This window comes from Equus quagga, chromosome 10 (assembly GCF_021613505.1).
Source record: "Equus quagga isolate Etosha38 chromosome 10, UCLA_HA_Equagga_1.0, whole genome shotgun sequence".
Lineage (NCBI taxonomy): Eukaryota > Metazoa > Chordata > Mammalia > Perissodactyla > Equidae > Equus > Equus quagga.
In genome coordinates this window covers 114,944,085-114,963,776 of record NC_060276.1, presented here as the reverse complement: position 1 = coordinate 114,963,776, position 19,692 = coordinate 114,944,085, and the positions used below count along the sequence as shown (strand labels likewise).

Below are 19,692 nucleotides of genomic sequence, written 5' to 3'. Positions count from 1 at the left end.
AGCTTGGTGTTATGAACCCAGATGAATAGACATTATCTTGGCCTTTAAGAAACTCAGAGTTTAGTGCTAAAGACAGATACGTGGAAACTTCATTAAAGCAAAGTGAAGAAATGCTTCAGTGGAAACATTTACGAGGTGGTAGGTCAGAAGTGAGAAGGCTGTCCCCAACTCTGCAAAGGCTAAAGCTTGAGTTCAGTCTTAAAGGACCAAGTTATCCTTAACCCTTCTCAGGGGCCTTTGAATCTTGGTGGGGGCTTCCCCCAATCAATCTCATAGTGACTGCTTAGTCTAGGACATCCTTTCTTATCCTAAGCCTCTTAGTGTTTTATCCCTAGTTATCCAACCCTTTATGAAGCAAGCATTCTATTGGTAAATAAAAGAGGAGAAAATTGAAAATTCAGGAGTAGACTGACAGTTTCTTTAGTGGGAACCAGGGCTCAAAAGAGGGACAAATAAGAAATCTGGAAGAAAACAACCTACATGGAAAAGTGGAAAACAACGTATTCAAGCCCAAACTGGCTCTACCATTCAGTTGACTTTGGATCTCACTATTATATGTATATATATATATATTTTTTTTTTCATGTTACTTTCAAGAAATCCTCCATGCGGTAGACTTTTGGTTATTTAATTAAATCTGTAGGTCAAAGCTTCCATTTATATATCACCTTATCCTTAGCAGTTCTTCCACTAACTTTGATTAAAATAGAAGGCAGGTAGAAACAGGGTGATTGAGTCATTTTTCTCGGTGTATATCCCAATGAATTAAACATTGTTTCTTTATCCTGTTAGTACCTTGTGATTTTCCAAATCTGTTACCAAAGTGCCTGTTTCTCCGGCAAGGAAATATTTATGATATTCTTAAGCAATACAGATGCCTCTCCTTAGAGCTGAGGCTCCCCAAAGAACTTGTGAAATGTACTAATCTCCACAGTTTACATGTTGAAGTGGTGGTGAAATTATCAAAGCTGCGGTCAGAAAATAAGAACATTCTGTGAGTCTCTCACTGTTGTAAAGGAGTCAGCTCTTGGAGGTCATCATGCTTCCAGCTAAATTAAACACTAAGAAACCTTTTCCATTTCATGTAAATTATTTTGGCAAAGTAATTAGTTCTGACATTTTTCCTCAAGAGGAAAAAAAGCGTAGATTCTTGAACCTCAAAGCAAGTGTCTATTACAGAAAATCGTTGAGATATTAGATTTGTTGAGCATGTCTCATTATTCTATCAAAACGTGAGGTAGGGAAGCTAATCGCATGGCTTGGATGCCATGGGTTTAAAACCTCAACTATGGTTTTTCCTTAACCAGGCGTTCTTTGTAATCACTGCTTGCTGTAATAACTGGTCATGATCAAATTATGCCCTAGAAGGCCCTTTTACTTGCTGTCATTTTTTCCACATTCAAGTGCTATGAATAATAATAATAAAAGGCTATAAGCTCATGCTCCAAAGGGGCAGCCCTGTTGTTATCTTTTCCTACACTAGGAGCTAGTCTGTCCTTCCAGGTTTCTGAATTTGCATCTCTTACCCCACATTCCTCAAATCAAAAACAATACAGAGAGAGAGAGAGAGAGAGACAGACAGACAGACAGACAGAGACAGAGAGAGAGAGAGAGAGAGAGAGAGAGAGAGAGAGGAAGATTAGCCCTGAGCTAACTACTGCCAGTCCTCCTCTTTTTGCTGAGGAAGATTGGCCCTGAACTAACATCCGTGCCCACCTTCCTCTACTTTACATGTGGGATGCCGCCACAGCATGGCTTGATAATCGGTGTGTAGGCCTGTGCCTGGGGTCCAGGCTGGCGAACCCTGGGCTGCTGAAGCAGAGTGTGTGAACTTAATTGCTACACCACCAGGGTGGCCCTGAAAACAATATTTTTTTTTTTTTTTAAAGATTTTATTTTTTCCCTTTTTCTCCCCAAAGCCCCCCGGTACATAGTTGAGTATTCTTCGTTGTGGGTTCCTCTAGTTGTGGCATGTGGGACGCTGCCTCAGCGTGGTCTGATGAGCAGTGCCATGTCCGCGCCCAGGATTCGAACCGACGAAACACTGGGCCGCCTGCAGCGGAGCGCGCGAACGTAACCACTCGGCCACCGGGCCAGCCCCCGAAAACAATATTTTTAACTTAGTCTAAGTAGGCATTATATCTGCAGAGAAAGAAATTTCCAAATATCAGAGCAAGAAAAATGACTTTTGGCAAGTCATTTACTTAAGCTATATTTCTTTCCTGGAGCATAAAGGAAAAAAAGCAGGTAGGAGAACAAAGATAGAAATAACTTATCCCAAAGAAATGCTCTGATTGTTAACTCCAGGAAGTTAAGCTCCAAATCGTGAGCATTTCATCACTACTCCTTTTAAAGTCACAGCTTGCAGTTCAAGTTGAAAAGGTAGAGTCAGACAAGGGTGTCTACACATGGTGTGATTTTTGACCCATGTAAGGGGCTAATGCTACCTATTTTCTTTTAACAGATACTGTTTTATAATGAACAAGTAAGAAAGGAATCAAATATGTTTAAATCATAGACTTTAAGCCTTGGGAGCTCCTCAAAATTTCTGCTGGTTGCTCCCATGAAAACAGCTCTTATAGATTCAGTAACCAGATAGATGATGCAATTAGATGAATACTATTAGGCTCCTCATGCTTTCCTTTTCCATTCTTGGTTTTTGATTATTCTTTGAGCCACTTGAAATAATTCTTTATGATATAGAAATACTATATAAATAAATGTGCTATGATTGAATTTTTGATCCATTACATTCAATTTCTCAAACATTTCCTGAGCAGCAGGCACATGAAAGCACTGTGCTAGACACTAAGGCAAATAAATACGACATAAGAATAGTTTCCTCCCTGTTGCTTGTTTGCAACGACGAAGATGACACATATTATGTACACCAATAGTTTCTAATCTAAACCCATCTTTATCCTACTATACCCTCTCCCAATTTTTTCTTTCCCTGTTTTGTTAGGTGCTCACTCTCCGTGTGGTCATACATCCTGAGATGAATCCTCACCCCTGGCTCAGGAAAGGAACCTTAGGTCAGGCCAGTTCCAGAGATTTCTTTCTGCTTGCCAGTACTGATTTGGGCACTGGCAGGTGTTACAATTCTAGGAATTGAGAGAGAGCGGAGTGTACCAGGAGGAAGCAGTGAAAATACTTCTTTATTATTTAAAAAAACTTGCTGAAGAGTCACTGCTCTTTTCTGCCTTTTCATCCTGCCATAGAAGCAGTGATGCTGGTGGCTGCTGCAGTCATTTTGTGACAATGAGGGAAGCCAGCCAAAGAACAAAGTGACTCAATGGTTACGGCAGAGAAGAAAGATGGAAGGCCACTGAATTAATGAGTCCTGGAACTAGCCTATCTGTGGGCCCTTTGTAAAGTAATATAATCAATTTTTGTATTACTTAAGCCATTTTTTAAGCCACAGTTTTGGTTTGGTTTCCAAAATTTGCAGCCAAGGCATCTTAACAGTGGATAATCCAAAACTCCGTTGTGGGATGTGTTTTCCTACTTGTATTTGCACCAGCCGTGTCATGTAATGCCAGGAATCCCCAAGAAAGGTATCCCTGGAAGTCTCAAATTTGTGCATGTTGGGTAGGATCTAAGATAAGGAGAGTAAGAGGAGGGAGATCAGATTACAAAGAACTATAAATCTGTAAATAAGTAAAGTCCTCAAAGATAAATATTGCTAAATTCTCAGTTACCAAAGCAGATAGTAATAATAAAACTAATAGTTATCCCATACCGGAGATTGACTTATTACTAACGTCACCCATTTAATGCATAACTTACATTCCTATAAACTGCATGGTGGCATCATCTGTTTAAGCAACTCATAAAAATATTAATGTTTCTTTCTTGTTTAGTGCCACCAAGGGAATTTATTACCCACTTTGAAAAAGTATTTGGTCACATATAAGATAAACACTAAAATATCTGAGAGTAACAAAGATCTGATCATTAAAAAACATTCAATTATTGCAAAATAAAGTTAAGACAGTTAAGAAATTGAAATGAATAAGATGGTATAGTTGATCAACTGCATAGATAACAGCTATAAATTACTATAGCGAATTAATATTAATTTCCTAAATCAGAGGCCAGCAAAGCTTTTTCCGTAAAGGTCGATAGTAAGTGTTTTCAGCTATGTGGGCCATATGGTCTCTGTCAAAACTACTCCCCTCTGTTGTTGAGAACTAAAGCAGCCTTAGACAAGACAGAAAGAAATGAGCGTGGCTGTATTTTAATAAAACTTTACTTAAAAAAAACAGGCAGTGGGCTGAATTTGGCCTTTGGGCTGTAGTTTTCCTGTTCCCATCTTAGGTGAAGACCCCTTAAACTACTTTTACATAGCTTTCCATTTGTTAAAAATTTATAAACATCCGCTAATTGAATTTTTAAATAATTATGAGGGCTTGAGTTCAAATTATCTAGAAAGCCTGATTGGTTTTTAAAAAACACTTGGTATTTAATTTCAATTAATGCTTATCTGCCTTTGTTTTGCCTATGGGGAAACAAAGGAGAAAGCAAAAAATGGAGGTTTCTATTCATATTTCAAGGTTGGGACATTCTTTGTAATTATCAAGTTTACTTTTGGGCCACAATCCCAACAGAGAGAATAGTGTAGTCTTGAAATCTTTGAAAGGTGCCAGAATTTTTCAGAAATTGCAGTGACAAAAGTTTTGTTCAAGATGCCAAAGGCTTGTGCAATAATAGTTGCTGCTCCAACAAAGATATATAAATATGTGTAAATGCGACCAGTAGGGACAAGACCTTGGATAGAAAACTATATTGTCTGAAAACATAAAGAAAGCCACTTGTGAACACGAAGGCATAAAGCATATAGCTTGAAGAACCACGTACTATCATACTGGCCTGCCTGCTCGGCACCAGAACAGAATCATACAGCAGCGCACACTTGAGAAGCCCTGGGTACAGAGGAGAGCATCCAAGAAGAAAATTACAAAAGAACCTGCAGGGAAATCTCTCTGTCATTCCTGGCTTTTACCGGAATAGGCAGATAAGGCAGCTTTTATCTATAAGGGTCACCAAAGGTAACTTGGATAGATGATATCCACTGTTCGATCTTTTAATATAATTGATGTATTTATGTCTTCTGTATCAACTGACTAGGAGCTCCTTGAGGATGTGGACTACTTTTGACATGATATTGTGGCCTCCATTAGAGGCTTCTACCTCTTTAGAACCTAAAGCCCCATATATCTAGCCCCTCTGGGCTATATGTCCAGCTTGGTGTCAAGAGAGAGAGCAGTGAAGCAGCAGAGGAAGCCCCCTGGGTGGCACTCAACAGTTGGGCTCTAGATAGAGAATGCTTAGGCCAAGGGTCTAGCCTAGGTTCATTTCTGTGGCACGACAGAAAAAAATGCCCCATCCACATACCAAGGCCCTAAGAGCCACAGTGAAGAACAACTAACTGAAAGTTTTCCATACTGACATTTTTGTTCTTTTCTTCTTGTCTCTTCTCTATTCCATCTGTCTTCCAAGACTGAGTTATTCAAACTGTGGGTCATAACCTATTAATGAATCATGAAAATTCAGTGGGTCATGACAAGTGTATTTTAAGAAAATGATACAGAATCAAATAGAAGATGGTAGGAGAGAACATTATAGAGAATATCAAAGTATATTTCTAATAAAGATAAGCACCATTTGGCTCATGTGTTTCCTGGGCTGAGATGTAAAATGTATTTTTCACTGTAGATTGCAGACAAAAAGTTTGAAACCTATTGCTCTAAGACAAATAAACTTAAATCTGTGGTGCATTCTCAGAACAGGCTGCAAACAAAATGGATTTCTTCTTTTATATGAAACAGTATTGTAAATGGCTTTGATAATGACATTAATATGCAATAGGGGCCTCGGGAATTTTGTTTTGTTTTTGTTTTTTTTTCCAACAAAGGAGTAGATTCTGTGGTTGAAGATTACTCTGGTGGTTTTAGGTGTGGTGGGCAGAATCGGGGAGAAGCCCTGAATTGAGAAAAGCAAATGAGGGTCTATGGCTATAGTTATGGTGAGACATAATGATGGAGTGACCTAGGATTAAGGGCAGATACAAGACAACGTGATATGGTGATGGTGATGATGATAATGATGATGATGATGATGATGGTGGTGGTGGCGATGGATGACTTTTACTGAGAGCATATAAAATGTCGGGAGATGTTTTAAGCTCATCACGGTTATTACTTCATTTAAACCTCACACCAACCCTATGAGACCATTAATCAAAGTTGAAAGTGGCACAGGATGAAGCAGTAGAGAAGCACTGACGTTGTTTCAAAATCATTACTGGGGTTACTGAGGAGAATAAGAGAAAGGTGATTGATACTCTTCAGAGAGATAGAGAAGAGTGAAGGAAGGAGCTTAATTTTAAAGGTGAATATGCATGCATGCATATAAGCATTTATTCACTTCTCAAAGATTTGCTGAGGGTCAGTGGAGTATTGGGCAGTACACCTGGTGTTCCAGATTCAAAAACAAATAAGAGGGGCCAATCCAGTGGTGCAGCAGTTAAGTTTGCACGTTCCATTTTGGTGGCCAAGGGTTCGCCAGTTTGGATCCCGGGTGCGGACCTATGCACTGCTTGTCAAGCCATGCTGTGGTGGGTGTCCCACATACAAAGTAGAGGAAGATGGGCATGGATGTTAGCTCAGGGCCAGTCTTCCTCAGCAAAAGAAAAAAAAAAAGAAAAAAAGAGGAGGCTTGGCTGCAGATTTTAGCTCAGGGCTAGTCTTCCTCAAAAAAAAAAAAAACAGAACAAAACACAAACAAATAAGAAATAGCCTTATTCAATGGGAAATCACAATCCTCTGGGCAGGTCACAGAAAAGATGATTGTGGACACAGAGAAGATAGAACCAGCTTTGCAGCGCACACAACGGAGACATTTGCTGAGGGCCTCTAAGCCTAGTGGTGCCACACTATTCTTTGATCACCCTATTTGGCGGTGTTTGCTTCCTATCAGCATTTTTACCTATGGTGGAGTTTGTGGATTTTATCCTAAGTTGCAACTTCATTTTTAATTACACAAAAAGTTTTGACAAACAGTTTGAGCATATCACCTGTTTGACTGGACATTGCCAGCAAGAATAACATAGAAATAGGACAGTTATATTTTCTGTTTAGTGTTGTTCCTTAAACATCCAAGCTCAATTTCCTTGCCCATCAGGTTGTCCTTTTTTTGAAATCAACATTTAAATCACAAACCAAAGACAGCTGCAGGGTTAGCCTACGAAGAATATCATTTTCTTGATTTCCTTGAGCTGTTTACTTGTGTTTTACATTGCCTGAGGGACAGTGGTGAGGGGCTACTTCATAAGGAAGCCACATAATTGAGCAAATTTGAGGCGTCAGGGTACTCTTATTAGACTATTGTCCACATTTTCTTAAACCATCAGCTATTCTTCATTCCATCATACTGTTTTCAAAACATATAAGCAAACCTTTCTCAATTGTGATATCAGAAATTAACTGAAGAGAAAAAAAGAGCATTAAAGAAAACAAAAATATGCATTTCTTTCTTGTGGAACCATTCTGCTTTGAATACTTAGTTTACAACATAATGGAGTTAAGCCATATTGCCTACACTAACTTGCTTTACTGATTGTGGCAGAAATCACTCACTTCCTTTCATTTTACCTTAGATCAGAGGTCAGCAAATTTTTCCTGTAAAGGGCCAGATAGCAAACATTTGAGGCTCTGTGAAACATACAAGCTGTCACAACTACTCAACTCTGCCACTGTCACGTGAAAACTGCCATAGAAAATATGTAAATAAATGAGCTTGGCTGTGTTCCAACAAGACTTTATTTACAAAAACAGATGGTGAGCTGGGTTTGGAGAGCAGGCCAGTTTGCTAACCCCTTGCCTTCGACTATTTGCATTAAAATGCTATCAAAATAATATTAATTGAGCCTAACACAACTACTTGATATATAAATAGTACTCTGTTGATGTGTTTTGAATAAATGGAAAGTTCATGCAGGACATTAGGTGTTGCTTAATTTCTCGACCATGCTCTCCACATTTGTTTCCTGGTTCTACTGTTAAGGATTGGGTCATTTACAGACTCGAAAATTTGATCCAAGAGTCTATGCCAAGAGCAGCCTTTGACCAGGCAGAAACATTCCTTGGTTGCCTCCGTGGAGCAATCTCAGGCTCACAGGGAAAATTCTACTGATAAACATGATCCCTCCCACCGAAAGTCTTCCTGATTTCTACCACTAAAGATTTCTCTTGGTTCTCTATAGCAGCTTCAAAACTCCCTTTTTGAAATAGCTTAAGTTTAGAAGGGGTAACAAATTCAGCTTATCAGTCATCTTATAATGTTTATTATAATCTTATTGTAATATAAATCTCTTTGGTTTTTAGTTTGATTGTCTCCTGGCCGAATGGATATAGAGGAGGGAGAAGCCACAAGATTCAAGCAGCCCAGGTCCCTGAATAATGGCATGGAGCAGAGTCTACTCTCCTGACCCTCATGGCCAACCTGCACTGGCTGGTGCCTGGCTAAGAAAGAAACGTTTATAGTGTTAAGGCACTGAATGGTTAGCCTTCCTCAACTAAAACAAGTATCTATCTGTGAGATACATTCTTAGAAGTAGAATTATTGGGCCATTAAAATTTAGATGTTGCCTAATTGCCTTGTAAGTTGCTGCAACAATTAGACTACTACCAACAGTATATGAGTGTGTGTTTTCTCCTAAATTACATTATCCAACTTTTGGAGCCCTTCCATCCAAGAGAAAAAAAACCCCCTTGGTATTTAGCTTGTGTTTCTTTAATGAATATGAGGGTGAGCATCTTTTCAAATATTTATTAACCATTTGTATTTCTTTTTCTGTGAGCTGCATGTAATTTGTCTATGGTTTATTTTTCTTTCTCATATTAATTTGTAATAAAGCTTTATATAGCAGTTAGCCTTCAGTTTGTCAAATGTGTTGTAAATTTCTATTTATTTGCCACACAGATGATCCTTTTTTTTAATGTAGTGAAATCTGTCACTCTCCTTCTTTATGTTTTATGGGTAGTGCCTTCTTCAATGTAAAAATATATAAATATCTAGCTATATTTTGTTTTGGTGTACTTATAGTTTCATTTTTTTTTACCTTTAAATCTTTCTTCCATATCAATTTATTCTGATGGAAGAAGCAACATCAGAACTCAGCCATTTCTCCTCAATGGTTGTCTCATTGTCACCAATACAATCAGAACCCATCATTTCCCCCAACAAGATATGTAATGTTTATCATGTCACAAGTTCTCATATTTATTTTAAGTCACTTCTAAACTCTATTGTCTCCCACTGATCTGCCTATTGTGAAGCAGTACAATACTCTTTTAATTGCTTTAGTTTTACGATATTTTAATAAATGGATACGGATAATTTCCATGCGACTTCTTTTTCAAATTTTCCCCCGCCTACTCTCACATAATTATTTACCCAGATGATGTTTAGATAATTTTAGTGATATTACAAAAACAAATTCTGTTGGGATGTTTTTTGGAATTGCATTCAGTTTATAGATCATTAATGACATAATTGACATCCTTATGTTATTGATTCTTCTTATTAAAAAAACATGTCTTTTACATTTATTCCTAACTTCTCTTCTTATCCAATTTAGATTCCATTGTCTGGGATTATAATCATTCCCTTGGATACTGTATTAATTTCCTATCACTGCTGTAACAAATGACCACAATCTTAGCGCCTTAAACAACTGAAATTTATTATCTGACATTTTCGGAGGTTAAAAGTCTGAAATGGGTCTCACTTGGCTAAAATCAAGGTGTCAGCAAGGTTGCATTTGTTTCTAGAGGCTCTAGGAGAATCTGCTTCCTTGCCTTTTCCAGCTTCTAGAGGCTGCCTGCATTCCTTGGCTCATGGCCCCTTCCTCCATCTTCAAAGCCAGCAACTTTGCATCTCTCTGACCATTCCTCCATAGTCATATCTCTCTCTGACTACAGCTGGGAAAGTTTTTCTGCTTTTAAGTACCCATGTGATTAGTTTGGGCTCTCCCAGATAATCCAGGATAATCTCACTATCTCAAGGGCCTTAATTGATCACATCTCCCAAGTTCCTTTTGACACGTGAGGTAACATATTCACAAGTTCCAGGGACTAGGACATGGCCATCATTGGGGGGGCCATTACTCTGCCTCCACAGATATACTCCCAACTGCCATGTCCCTCTCTACCTTCATGGAACTCAACTAGAAAATCTTAACTCCAGTAAGAGAAGATCTGGGTTAACCAGGGCTAAGGAATTTAAAGTGCAAAACAGTGAGTTTTGCTTTAGTAGTGTTTTGCTGCCATGATGTTTACTTTGCAACTTAAATTCCCAGCTACCAACCTCAAATGAACCTTGTGCACTGCCCTGCAATCCTGCAACACTCCTGGTCCATCAGCTCCCCTTTCTACCACTCCTCTCCTCTTTCCTCAAACCTCCAGGACCTCCTTCCCATTTTTGTTCCTAGCAGATGAAATTGCTTCCCATTTCTCTGAGAGTGGAGAGGCAATCTGGAGTGAAATTCCACATGCTCTCCCATCATCTTCCAAATTACCTGCATTTGCACCTATATAACGTATGTCCACCTATTACTACAGCTGGAGAATTCAAACTCTCTACTTGTGCTCTGGGTCTCACTCCTGCAGTCTGCTCTAGGAACTCTCCCCGGTAATTTCTCAACCCTCCAGTCCTCAAGTCTTCCCACTCTATGGTGAATCCCAGCAGCTGATGAATATGTTATACCATTCATCTGAGCCCTGGAAGCACCAGTCTCACAGACAGAGAGGGTTCTCCAAACAGATACCCACAAATAAATCCTGACAATCACCCTAAATCAATGAAGAACAGAGATGTGAGCTTGAGTATGTTTCCATTTTCACTATATGCAGTATCTCATTAGGTTTGGTATCATTTCTTTAGGCTCTAGGCCATGACCACTGTATTTTTTTTTCCTGAGTAAATTATTCACACAAACAGGGTGAATCTGACCCTGTTTGGAACCTCTACTTGGGAGTTTGCATGGAACCAAGAGGCCACCCTCAGACCAAAGCTGCCATCATAGCACTCAGCACTGGCCATGCTTTTGAAGGATCTCAGTAAATAATCGATGTCTATAATCATCTGCTCAAAATAATACCGTCAGAACTCTTGGGTGTTGCCTGTTTTTTTCCACCCAGCCACACAATTCCTTCTCTCCTCCATAAGAAAATTATTTGTAAATCATTAGTTCCCATTTTGATAGAAAATATCAAAACAACTCTGGTAGCCTAAACATGTCTGAACTTCTTGATAGAGCAAATCTTTCCCTGAATGTGCTAGGAACCACAGACGCAATGGAGACAGAACTTCTAGCAGACAAGTTTTATAAAATTGTCTGTTTGGTAAAGGTTATTTATTTAGTGGACTCTTTAAAAAGCAGGAACAAAGAAAAACATCAATTTAACTGAATTTAAAAACAAAGCTACAAAGAATATTTATTCCTCGATATCTTATCTGATGTACATTCAATCCAGGTTTCACATAACTTTTTAGAGTCATCATTCCCTTCACTACAAATTGGGTTTGCCAACAATATTTCTCCTTTTTTAGGAACTGAAAGAACATCTGTGCTTGTGAAAGAGAGACAGGACTCTTGGGCCCCACCTGGCCTACCTTGTGAGTTAACAGGGAGGGGAGGGCAGGTCTCACCTCCACTCTACAACCAAACCAAGGCAAGGTGAGACGGGACAAGTCTGTCGCAGGGAGAAGCAGCAACTGGCCTGACAATGATTAGTATTTTTCACCAGTTGCAAAAGAGATTTTCTTCTTACTTGAGCTGAGGGTCTCCATGTGTTAGATAAGCATGAAAAGATATAACAGGGGTAAGGATTTCCTCCTGGGAGGAACTGGCTGTGGTTGTGGTGGCAAGCAGAATATGACAAGGAAGCCAAAGGAGGAAGGCATATGTCAGTGAAATGCGCCTGTCCCATCAGCCCCTTGGCCTCATCTACCTCTCTCTTCTCCTGAACTCTTCCTGACCTCCAGCAGAGTCCCAGATTCCAGCTTAAAGAAAAAACAGTTCGCCCCAAGGGTCGCCATCCAATGAAAAACTCTGCATGGTCAGTGTTTTTGTGCTACTCTTTCTAGCCAACAAAACTGAGCCTCCTATTGCAGAGGAGAATTGCCCAAGCTCACACGTAGGGGGAGTGACAGGACAAGTCCTCAAATCCTCGTCTTCAGACTCCCAAGCCAGTGCCCTTTCCATTAGACACAGCTGAGCCAAGAAAACAGCACTGCCAGGACTGTTGTTGACTGAATGTGAGCACATGTTCAAGTGTATTTCAAGGTTGCTCAGCTTCTGCACTGGGCGCTTAGAACCTGACAATGCTTGCAGTGGGGACTGTCCTGTGTATTGTATGATGTTTAACAGCATCCCTGGCTTCTACTCAGAAGTTGGTAGTTGCATCCTTCCCCCAAGCTGTGACAACCAGAAGTGTATCCAGACATTGCCAGATTTTACCTGGGAATGGGGGACAAAACCATCCCTGGTGAGAACTACATATCTTTGTGTATACGTGTATATATATGATATGAATCATTTTATGACTAACTATTCATGAAGCATCCTCTCAACCTCTAACAAAAGAAAAGCAAGTAGCAGTTCTGCAGATACTAAAAGCCTCCGAGACAGTCTTCTAGCTGTGAGATGCTTGCTCTCCCTCTCCTGCTTTCCTTCAAGTTTCAGGCACACCAGCCAATGTGGCTTTTCATGGTATGTTTACTCTATTTGTATAACATCATAGCTTTTCATTCCATCTCAAATTACCTTTCTACTACACACTAATACAAATTATAAAGTATCCTTATAGAAGATAGCAAACATTCAGAAACAGACTTTTCCAGATTAAAGGATTTCAAATACATGCTTCTCATCTTTACCAGAATCAGGATCTGTGTTTGTAAAAACATCAGACAAGCAGTCCTGCGCTGGCTCCAGTGTCACAGTGGTGACCCCAACATAGACACACCGGGTGAAAGATGGGATGAAAATGAGTTAACATTGGTATAATCCCTGCGTCTGGATTTGCATAAAGTCAAATGACAAGTGTAACAGATTGTTAAATCATTCTTTTCCACAGGTTATTTTGAAATCATGTTGAGACGGACATGGTTTTTCTTCTATCCTTTAAATTGCCCTTTATGAAACTTTTTAAATTGGTTGTTCTGAAGTCATGTAGACTATGTACCTGTAGATACACACGGCTCTCCTTTTTAACGCCCCACGTTGATCTTCCCTTTAAATCAGCATATTAGTTGACAAGTCAGTTGTCCCACTTGAACATGTCTTTCAAAGTGGACACTAATGCAAGCCAACGACCAAGAAGCTATAGTTTCCTTTTGGTGTTAATGTTAGGTGTGAGATGAGCTTGCGGCTTGCTGCTGTGGGCAGAGCAGATGTTTGACCCGCAGGGTTCCTTGACGAACAGCAGACAGGGCCTTACCTTTGGGAATGGTGATCTGACAGCTCAGGTCACAGTCCTGCTGCAACTGATAAAAAGCCACTTCTTGCAGCCGGGCTCGCTCCAGCTCCGAGAGACTCTGGATGGGGACTGACCTCAGCCGCACGCTGCGGCCCGACATGCTGTTCCAGGTGAAATCACCCTGCAGACCAAGGGGAAAAACATCAAGAGTTACACAGGTCATCTATGTCTCACAAACCTCATCTTCTCTTTTAGTTATAAAGTCAAGCAAACTTTGTGTTCCAAAATTGGCTCTCAATCCCTAAAATCACATCCACTCTTAGTTAACCACGGATTTTTCTTAGTCAGTTGCAAATATCAATATTTTGAATATCTGCCAGGTCACGTGATCCCATATAATGATGCACACATAGGCCAAAGAGCACTACGTGGAGAGATGCTTCAAGGATCTTACTTTCTCCTTTTATGTGAACACATGGGAACTTTTTGGCTTTGTATCTCTGTAGCAGGAGAAACTGTTGCTAATTGCCATCATGCACACTAGATATAGGAGGGTGAACCTGTATTGACAGCCTACTGTGCACCAGCGACTGTGCCAAGGGCTTTTAAGTTATTCCCTCCAACAACCTTACGAGTTGGTTACCATTTTTGACTAATCTTGTACAATATTTAATAATATAATAAAATTATACAATAATACAATCTAGTATGTTTATAATATATAACAATATATTATTATAATATACAACATATCCTCATGATACATTATATTAATATTATAGTAATATATAATATATGTAAATAAAATACAATATAGATGAAACTGAGGCTTAAGGAAGTCAAATAATTTTCCCCAAATCACAAAACTTACAAGATTTGGAACCAATCAGGACTCAAGGTAAGAAACTTATGCCCTTACACTCTATGCTAAATTGTAATACCTCAGTTTCTGTTTACGGGACTCCAATGGGCTATTTTGATCACAATAAGTACAGAGATATGATTACTAAGAACTAGATAGATTTATGGAGACATTTGATGCTAAAATACTCCACACCAAAGAATCAAAGCAAAGATTCCCACAATCCCGAGTACATTTGTGTGCGCGCATACACACCTCTAATGTCCACTGAGAGTAAATGGCTCTATCCTCGATGCAGACAGTGAGAAAGTGATGGCCTAAGAAACAACATATCACAATCTTCTGAAACCCAATGTCCCCTTACTGAGGAGGACTTCCTGTGAATCACAGTTACCAGCCAGGGCACAACAGCTTTGAAGAGGTACCTACTGCTTCCTCAACAATCAAGAAAAGGCCCAGGAGGAAGGAACAGTGCTGGCTCCCACAGGCACTGCCAGGCACTTCTTGTGGATGTGTGGAACACTTACGTTACCCCATAAGACTTCACTATTCTCATCACTCACTTTAAAGAAGAGAGACAGAAAGACTGGCCCCAGCAACTATTAAGACACCTTTGTTCCCTACTGGTAGCAAATTCCTGCCTAGAATGTTCATTCCAAAGAGTGAATGGCGCTATGTTAATTCTTTGATATTTTTTCCTCTTTATCTGGAATTCCATTTATCTATTTATTGATTCATTCATTTATCAAATGGAGATATCATACTCTAGTAGGGGCAGAAAATCAACAAGGTAAGTAAAGGCTATAGTGTGTTAGATAATGATGACTGCTAGGGAGGGAACAAAAAGCAGGGAAGGGGCTGGCAATGTGAGCAGAGGACAGGATTTACAGCTTTAGATACAGCGGCAGGAAAGACCTCACAGAGAAGGCCATGTTTGAGCAGGAGTTAAAGGAAGTGGGGGCTTTTTCTTTGTCTGTATGAATTTGCATCCTGCAGATAGTGGTGAAGACTAACAGGAAGCCAGGAGGGGCTCAGGGAGCATCATGTGGGGATGGGTCTGGGGAGGGGAGTGAGAGAGCAAATCTAGGCCAAGTGGGCAGTCTGCAGTCATGTTCAGTGAACTGAAGAAAGTTCTTCCTGTTTCAGTATGCTTTGAATTTTTTTTTTCTTTCTTTTTTGGGTACAACTGGACTAAGCACAATTTTAGGCAGTTAGGAGTTGGGGACTCAGGCCTTGGGTGTACCCCTCACTCACACTCCTTAAGCTTAGGGTATCACAAGGTACAATGTCAGTGAATTGCTTTTTCCCCCCAAATGGGAAGTTTCAGATGAGTTGGTGAGTTTTAAATATGATGTGTAGGTTTCTAAGAGAGCCAACTGTTATTTGAAGTGTTTAAAATGGAATTACATACCTATTCTTCAAAAGCATTTAAAAATGTGAACTCCAATGGGCTCAATTATCTATAGCAAGGGTTGGCTATCTTTTTCTGTGAAAAGGTCAGATAGTAAATATTTTAGGCTATACAGGCCACGTGGTTTCTGTCAAAACTACTCAAATCTGCCTTTGTGGCATGAAAGCAGCCATAGACAATTCATAAATGAATGAGCGTAGCTGTGTTCCAATAAAACTTCATTTACAAAAACAGGTAGAAGGCTGGATTTGGCCAGTGGGCTGTAATTTGCCAACTTCTGAACTATAGCTTATGACTGAAAGAAACCAATCCCTAGAAGATACATTTTATTTTTATTTACTATGTCTTCCTGGTTAATTAATTCAAACAAAATTTAATGAGCACCTATTAGATGCTAAGAATAGTACTAGGCTTGGGATTGCCAAAATGACAACACAGTCCTTGTCCATAAGGAGTTGAACTTTGGTAGGAAGAACTCATGCAATCTATCAAATACAGAGATCATGATACTAGAAGTAAATACGAAATGCAATGGGGTGCCCAGGAGAAAAGGCTTTGACATCTGTCTGGGGGATCAAGGAAGGCTTTTTAGAGAAGGCAGTGTTTCAATGGAGACTTGAAAAGTGAGTAAGAGGGGTAAGGGTTTGCCTAGTGGAAATGAAACAGTGGAAAAAACAGTGGGTGCCAAAGCAAATGAATTTGAGAGAACAGTCTTGTTTTGGGAAATTACAAGGCTAGAAGGAGGGAAACAGCAGGAGGCGAAACCATGCAGAAGTCAGGGCCAGATCCTGGAGGGCTTTCTCTGCAGGCATTGCAAAGTAGATTGGCTTTTACTCAGTAGGTGATGGCTAGCCATTAAGGAATCTTGAATAAGAGAGGAACATGATCAGATTTACATATGGAAAAGATGACTGGAAACAAATTTCTAAAGGAATTGAGGGAGGGAGCAGTTAAAGACGTAGAGATCAGAAAAGATGCTGTGCTGGGTGTGATGCTGAATCAGATTTGAAGAGACAGGGAGACACAGAATCACATAGATGCTTGGGGACAAATTGAATGCAGTGCGGGGGGGGGGGGGGGGGGAGTAATCTAGGCGGACTTTCACGTTTCTAGCTTGAGCAACTGGGAGGACGGTACACTAATCACCAAGATGAGGAATAGCAGAAGGGAATTAGGTTTGGTGGGAGAAGAAAGAAGATGTTCAAGTTTTGACATTTTGGAAGTGATATTTTATCTTAAAAATAAATAAAACACATTCCCAAATCTGGCAAAATAGAACCTGGCCAGTTTACATCTTTCTTGAGCCTTCATTTTCTTCTCCCAACTAAAACAGTTCCAACGCAATCAAGTAATACATAGTTTTGAAAACTGTTCACAAATGACACTTAGTACGATAAAAAGTTACGTGTGATGTTTTAAATTTCTCTCAGTTCATTATATATCACAGGTTGTGATTCTTAACTTCTTAGATTTTTTAACTTCTTTGGCAAATTTGGAATTATTAGCCAAAAGAGAGAAAAAGCTTGGTTTATTTGTAATGACTTGAATTTATGGAGTTATTTTCTTCCAAGACTTTAGCTCTTGTAGCAGCTGATGGCTCAGTAGAAGCTACAGCCAAATCCCAGAAAAAGAAAAGGTTATGGCGCTTTCTTAAAAGCAGGGCAGCCGCACTGGTCAGGCCTTGGAAGAGTCATTTCAAAAAGGAGGTAATATTGGCTTCAGAGCTAATTGGTTCTTAAACCCATCCTTAGCACATGGCTGAAAAACCAATTTTACTAGGAGAGAAGGTTATCAAACAATAAACAAAGAGAGACTTCAAAGGTGTCTCCAAAGGTAACTATTATCAAATGGGCAGCATCTTAAATAACAACAATATCATTCAGTTACACTTTTTATTAAGGGTAATGGACCAAGTTGTTTCATAATCCATCTATTTACCACAAACTTGAATAATGGAAGCCTAAAGAGCTCATACAGACCTGGAAAAGTCTCTATGGGCAACTCTAGTTCAGCAGCCCCTCACCCCTCACTCCTCCACCCTCCGCCATCTCATTGTCTTTTGCTACCCGCCAATCAGCAGTGATGAATATATCAAATAATCTGCATCTTCCTTTATGTTCCAATTCTCTCATTGCTCCCAATCTATGTTTCCACCACTGTGAATTTTAATATGATTTTTTTTGGATTAAATGCATTAATTTCAACAGGTTTTTTAAACATGCAAATAGGCTCATTATTGGGAAATTATAAAATTAACACAATTAACACATAGGCTAAAACCATATTCATTCATAATAACTTGGAATAAAGTCAGGAGGTATGAGTGACTACTCTAAAGAGAACATTCATTCTGTTCTATTCATTCACTCAACAGCAACAAAAAATGACGTGAACCTGATACTCAGAATCTGAAGCCTATATTCTTCATTGCTACAATATCATGGCTGGTGGACAAGCTTGAGAGATGCCCTTCAGCCTGCATTTTGTTCTGCAGAGGTAAGGAGAAGTACGGCATGGAGTGACTGGATAGAAGCTGTGGTAGGCAGAATAACACCTCCTTCCCCAAAGACAGCCATGTCCTAATCCCCAGAACCCGTGAATATATTACCTTACCTGGCAAAAGGAACTTTGTAGATGTGATTAAATTAAGGAATCCTGAGATAGGGAGATTATCCTGGATTATCCAGATGAATCCATCCTAATCACAAGAGTCCTTACAAGAGGGAGGCAGGGGTGGCAGAGTCAGAGAAGGAAATGTGGCAACAGAAGCAGAGGTCAGAGAGAGAGAAAGATTTGAAGATGCTAGGCTGCTAGTTTGGAAGGAGCCATGAGCCAAGAAATGCAGGCAGTTTCTAAAAGCTGGGGAAGGCAAGGTACAGATTCTCTCCCAGAGCCTCTAGAAGGAACACAGCCTTTGGTCTTAGCCCAACGAGACACACGTCAGAATTCTGACCTCCAGAACTGTAAGATATTAAATTTGTGATGTTCTGAGTTTGTGGTAATTTGTTTCATCAGTAGGAAACTAATAAAGAAGGAGTAGGAGGGAGCATTAGAAAAGGAGGGTGGTGGGGTGAAAGGGACTGAGTTCAGATGAGGGTATGCTCCCAGACACTTAAAAAAGCAGGCCTTGACCTCCTATGAGATTCTTATCTCCCTCCTTCCTGGTGCTAAGGTGCTGCTTCATACTACAGGTACCACTACCACGATTTGGGCCGAAGAGGTTCTAAGATTGGAATTCTGAAAGCACTTTTCCCACAAAATAGAATTATAGGCAGCTATATATGGTAAATATTTTAGGCTTATGGGTCATATGGTCTCTGTCGCAACTACTCAGCTCTGCCAATGTAGCACAAAAGGAGCCATAAACCATCCATAAACAAAAGTTCCAATAAAACTTTACTCATGGACACTAAAATTCGAAGCTCATATAATTTTCACATCATAAAATATTATTCTTGTTTTGATTTTTTTCAACCGTTTAAAAATGTAAAAACCATTCTTAGCTTGCGGGTCATACAAAAACAGGCAGCCGACTGGATTTGGCTCACTGACCATGGTCTGTCAGCCCCTGATATAAAGAGATTAGGGTCATTTAGTACCCTACACACATTTATTTGACATCTACTATCAAGTACCAGACACCTACTCCTAGGACCCTGCACCATGAGCTATATATGTTAGCTAGATTCATGGGGGGAAGAACCTTGTCTGGTTTATTCACCTTGGTGTTCCCAGTATCTAAGACAGTACCTGGCACTTGTCACTGAATAAATATTTGTCAATCTAGAGACTAAATGAATCAGGTACATCATGAGTTCAATACAAAATTGGAAACTAACCAACCCATGTAATGTTATATCTATGTGGGGGAATGTCTTCTGGATTTGAATAAACTGCTAAGAAACAGTTTTTTGAAACAAGGCCTATTGATC

At 39.7% G+C, this 19,692-nt stretch overlaps 1 protein-coding gene across 6 annotated transcripts in view; it reads right to left on the bottom strand.

The window, feature by feature from the left end:
- The window catches only part of ARHGAP6 (Rho GTPase activating protein 6), a 463,892-nt gene that overhangs the window by 67,013 nt on the left and 377,187 nt on the right, over positions 1–19,692 (bottom strand). For all 6 annotated transcript variants that reach the window (XM_046673809.1, XM_046673808.1, XM_046673810.1 and 3 more), the window contains exon 2: positions 13,509–13,668. In XM_046673809.1, coding sequence (XP_046529765.1) covers positions 13,509–13,668 — 160 coding nt within the window. The remainder of the gene's footprint in view (positions 1–13,508; positions 13,669–19,692) is intronic.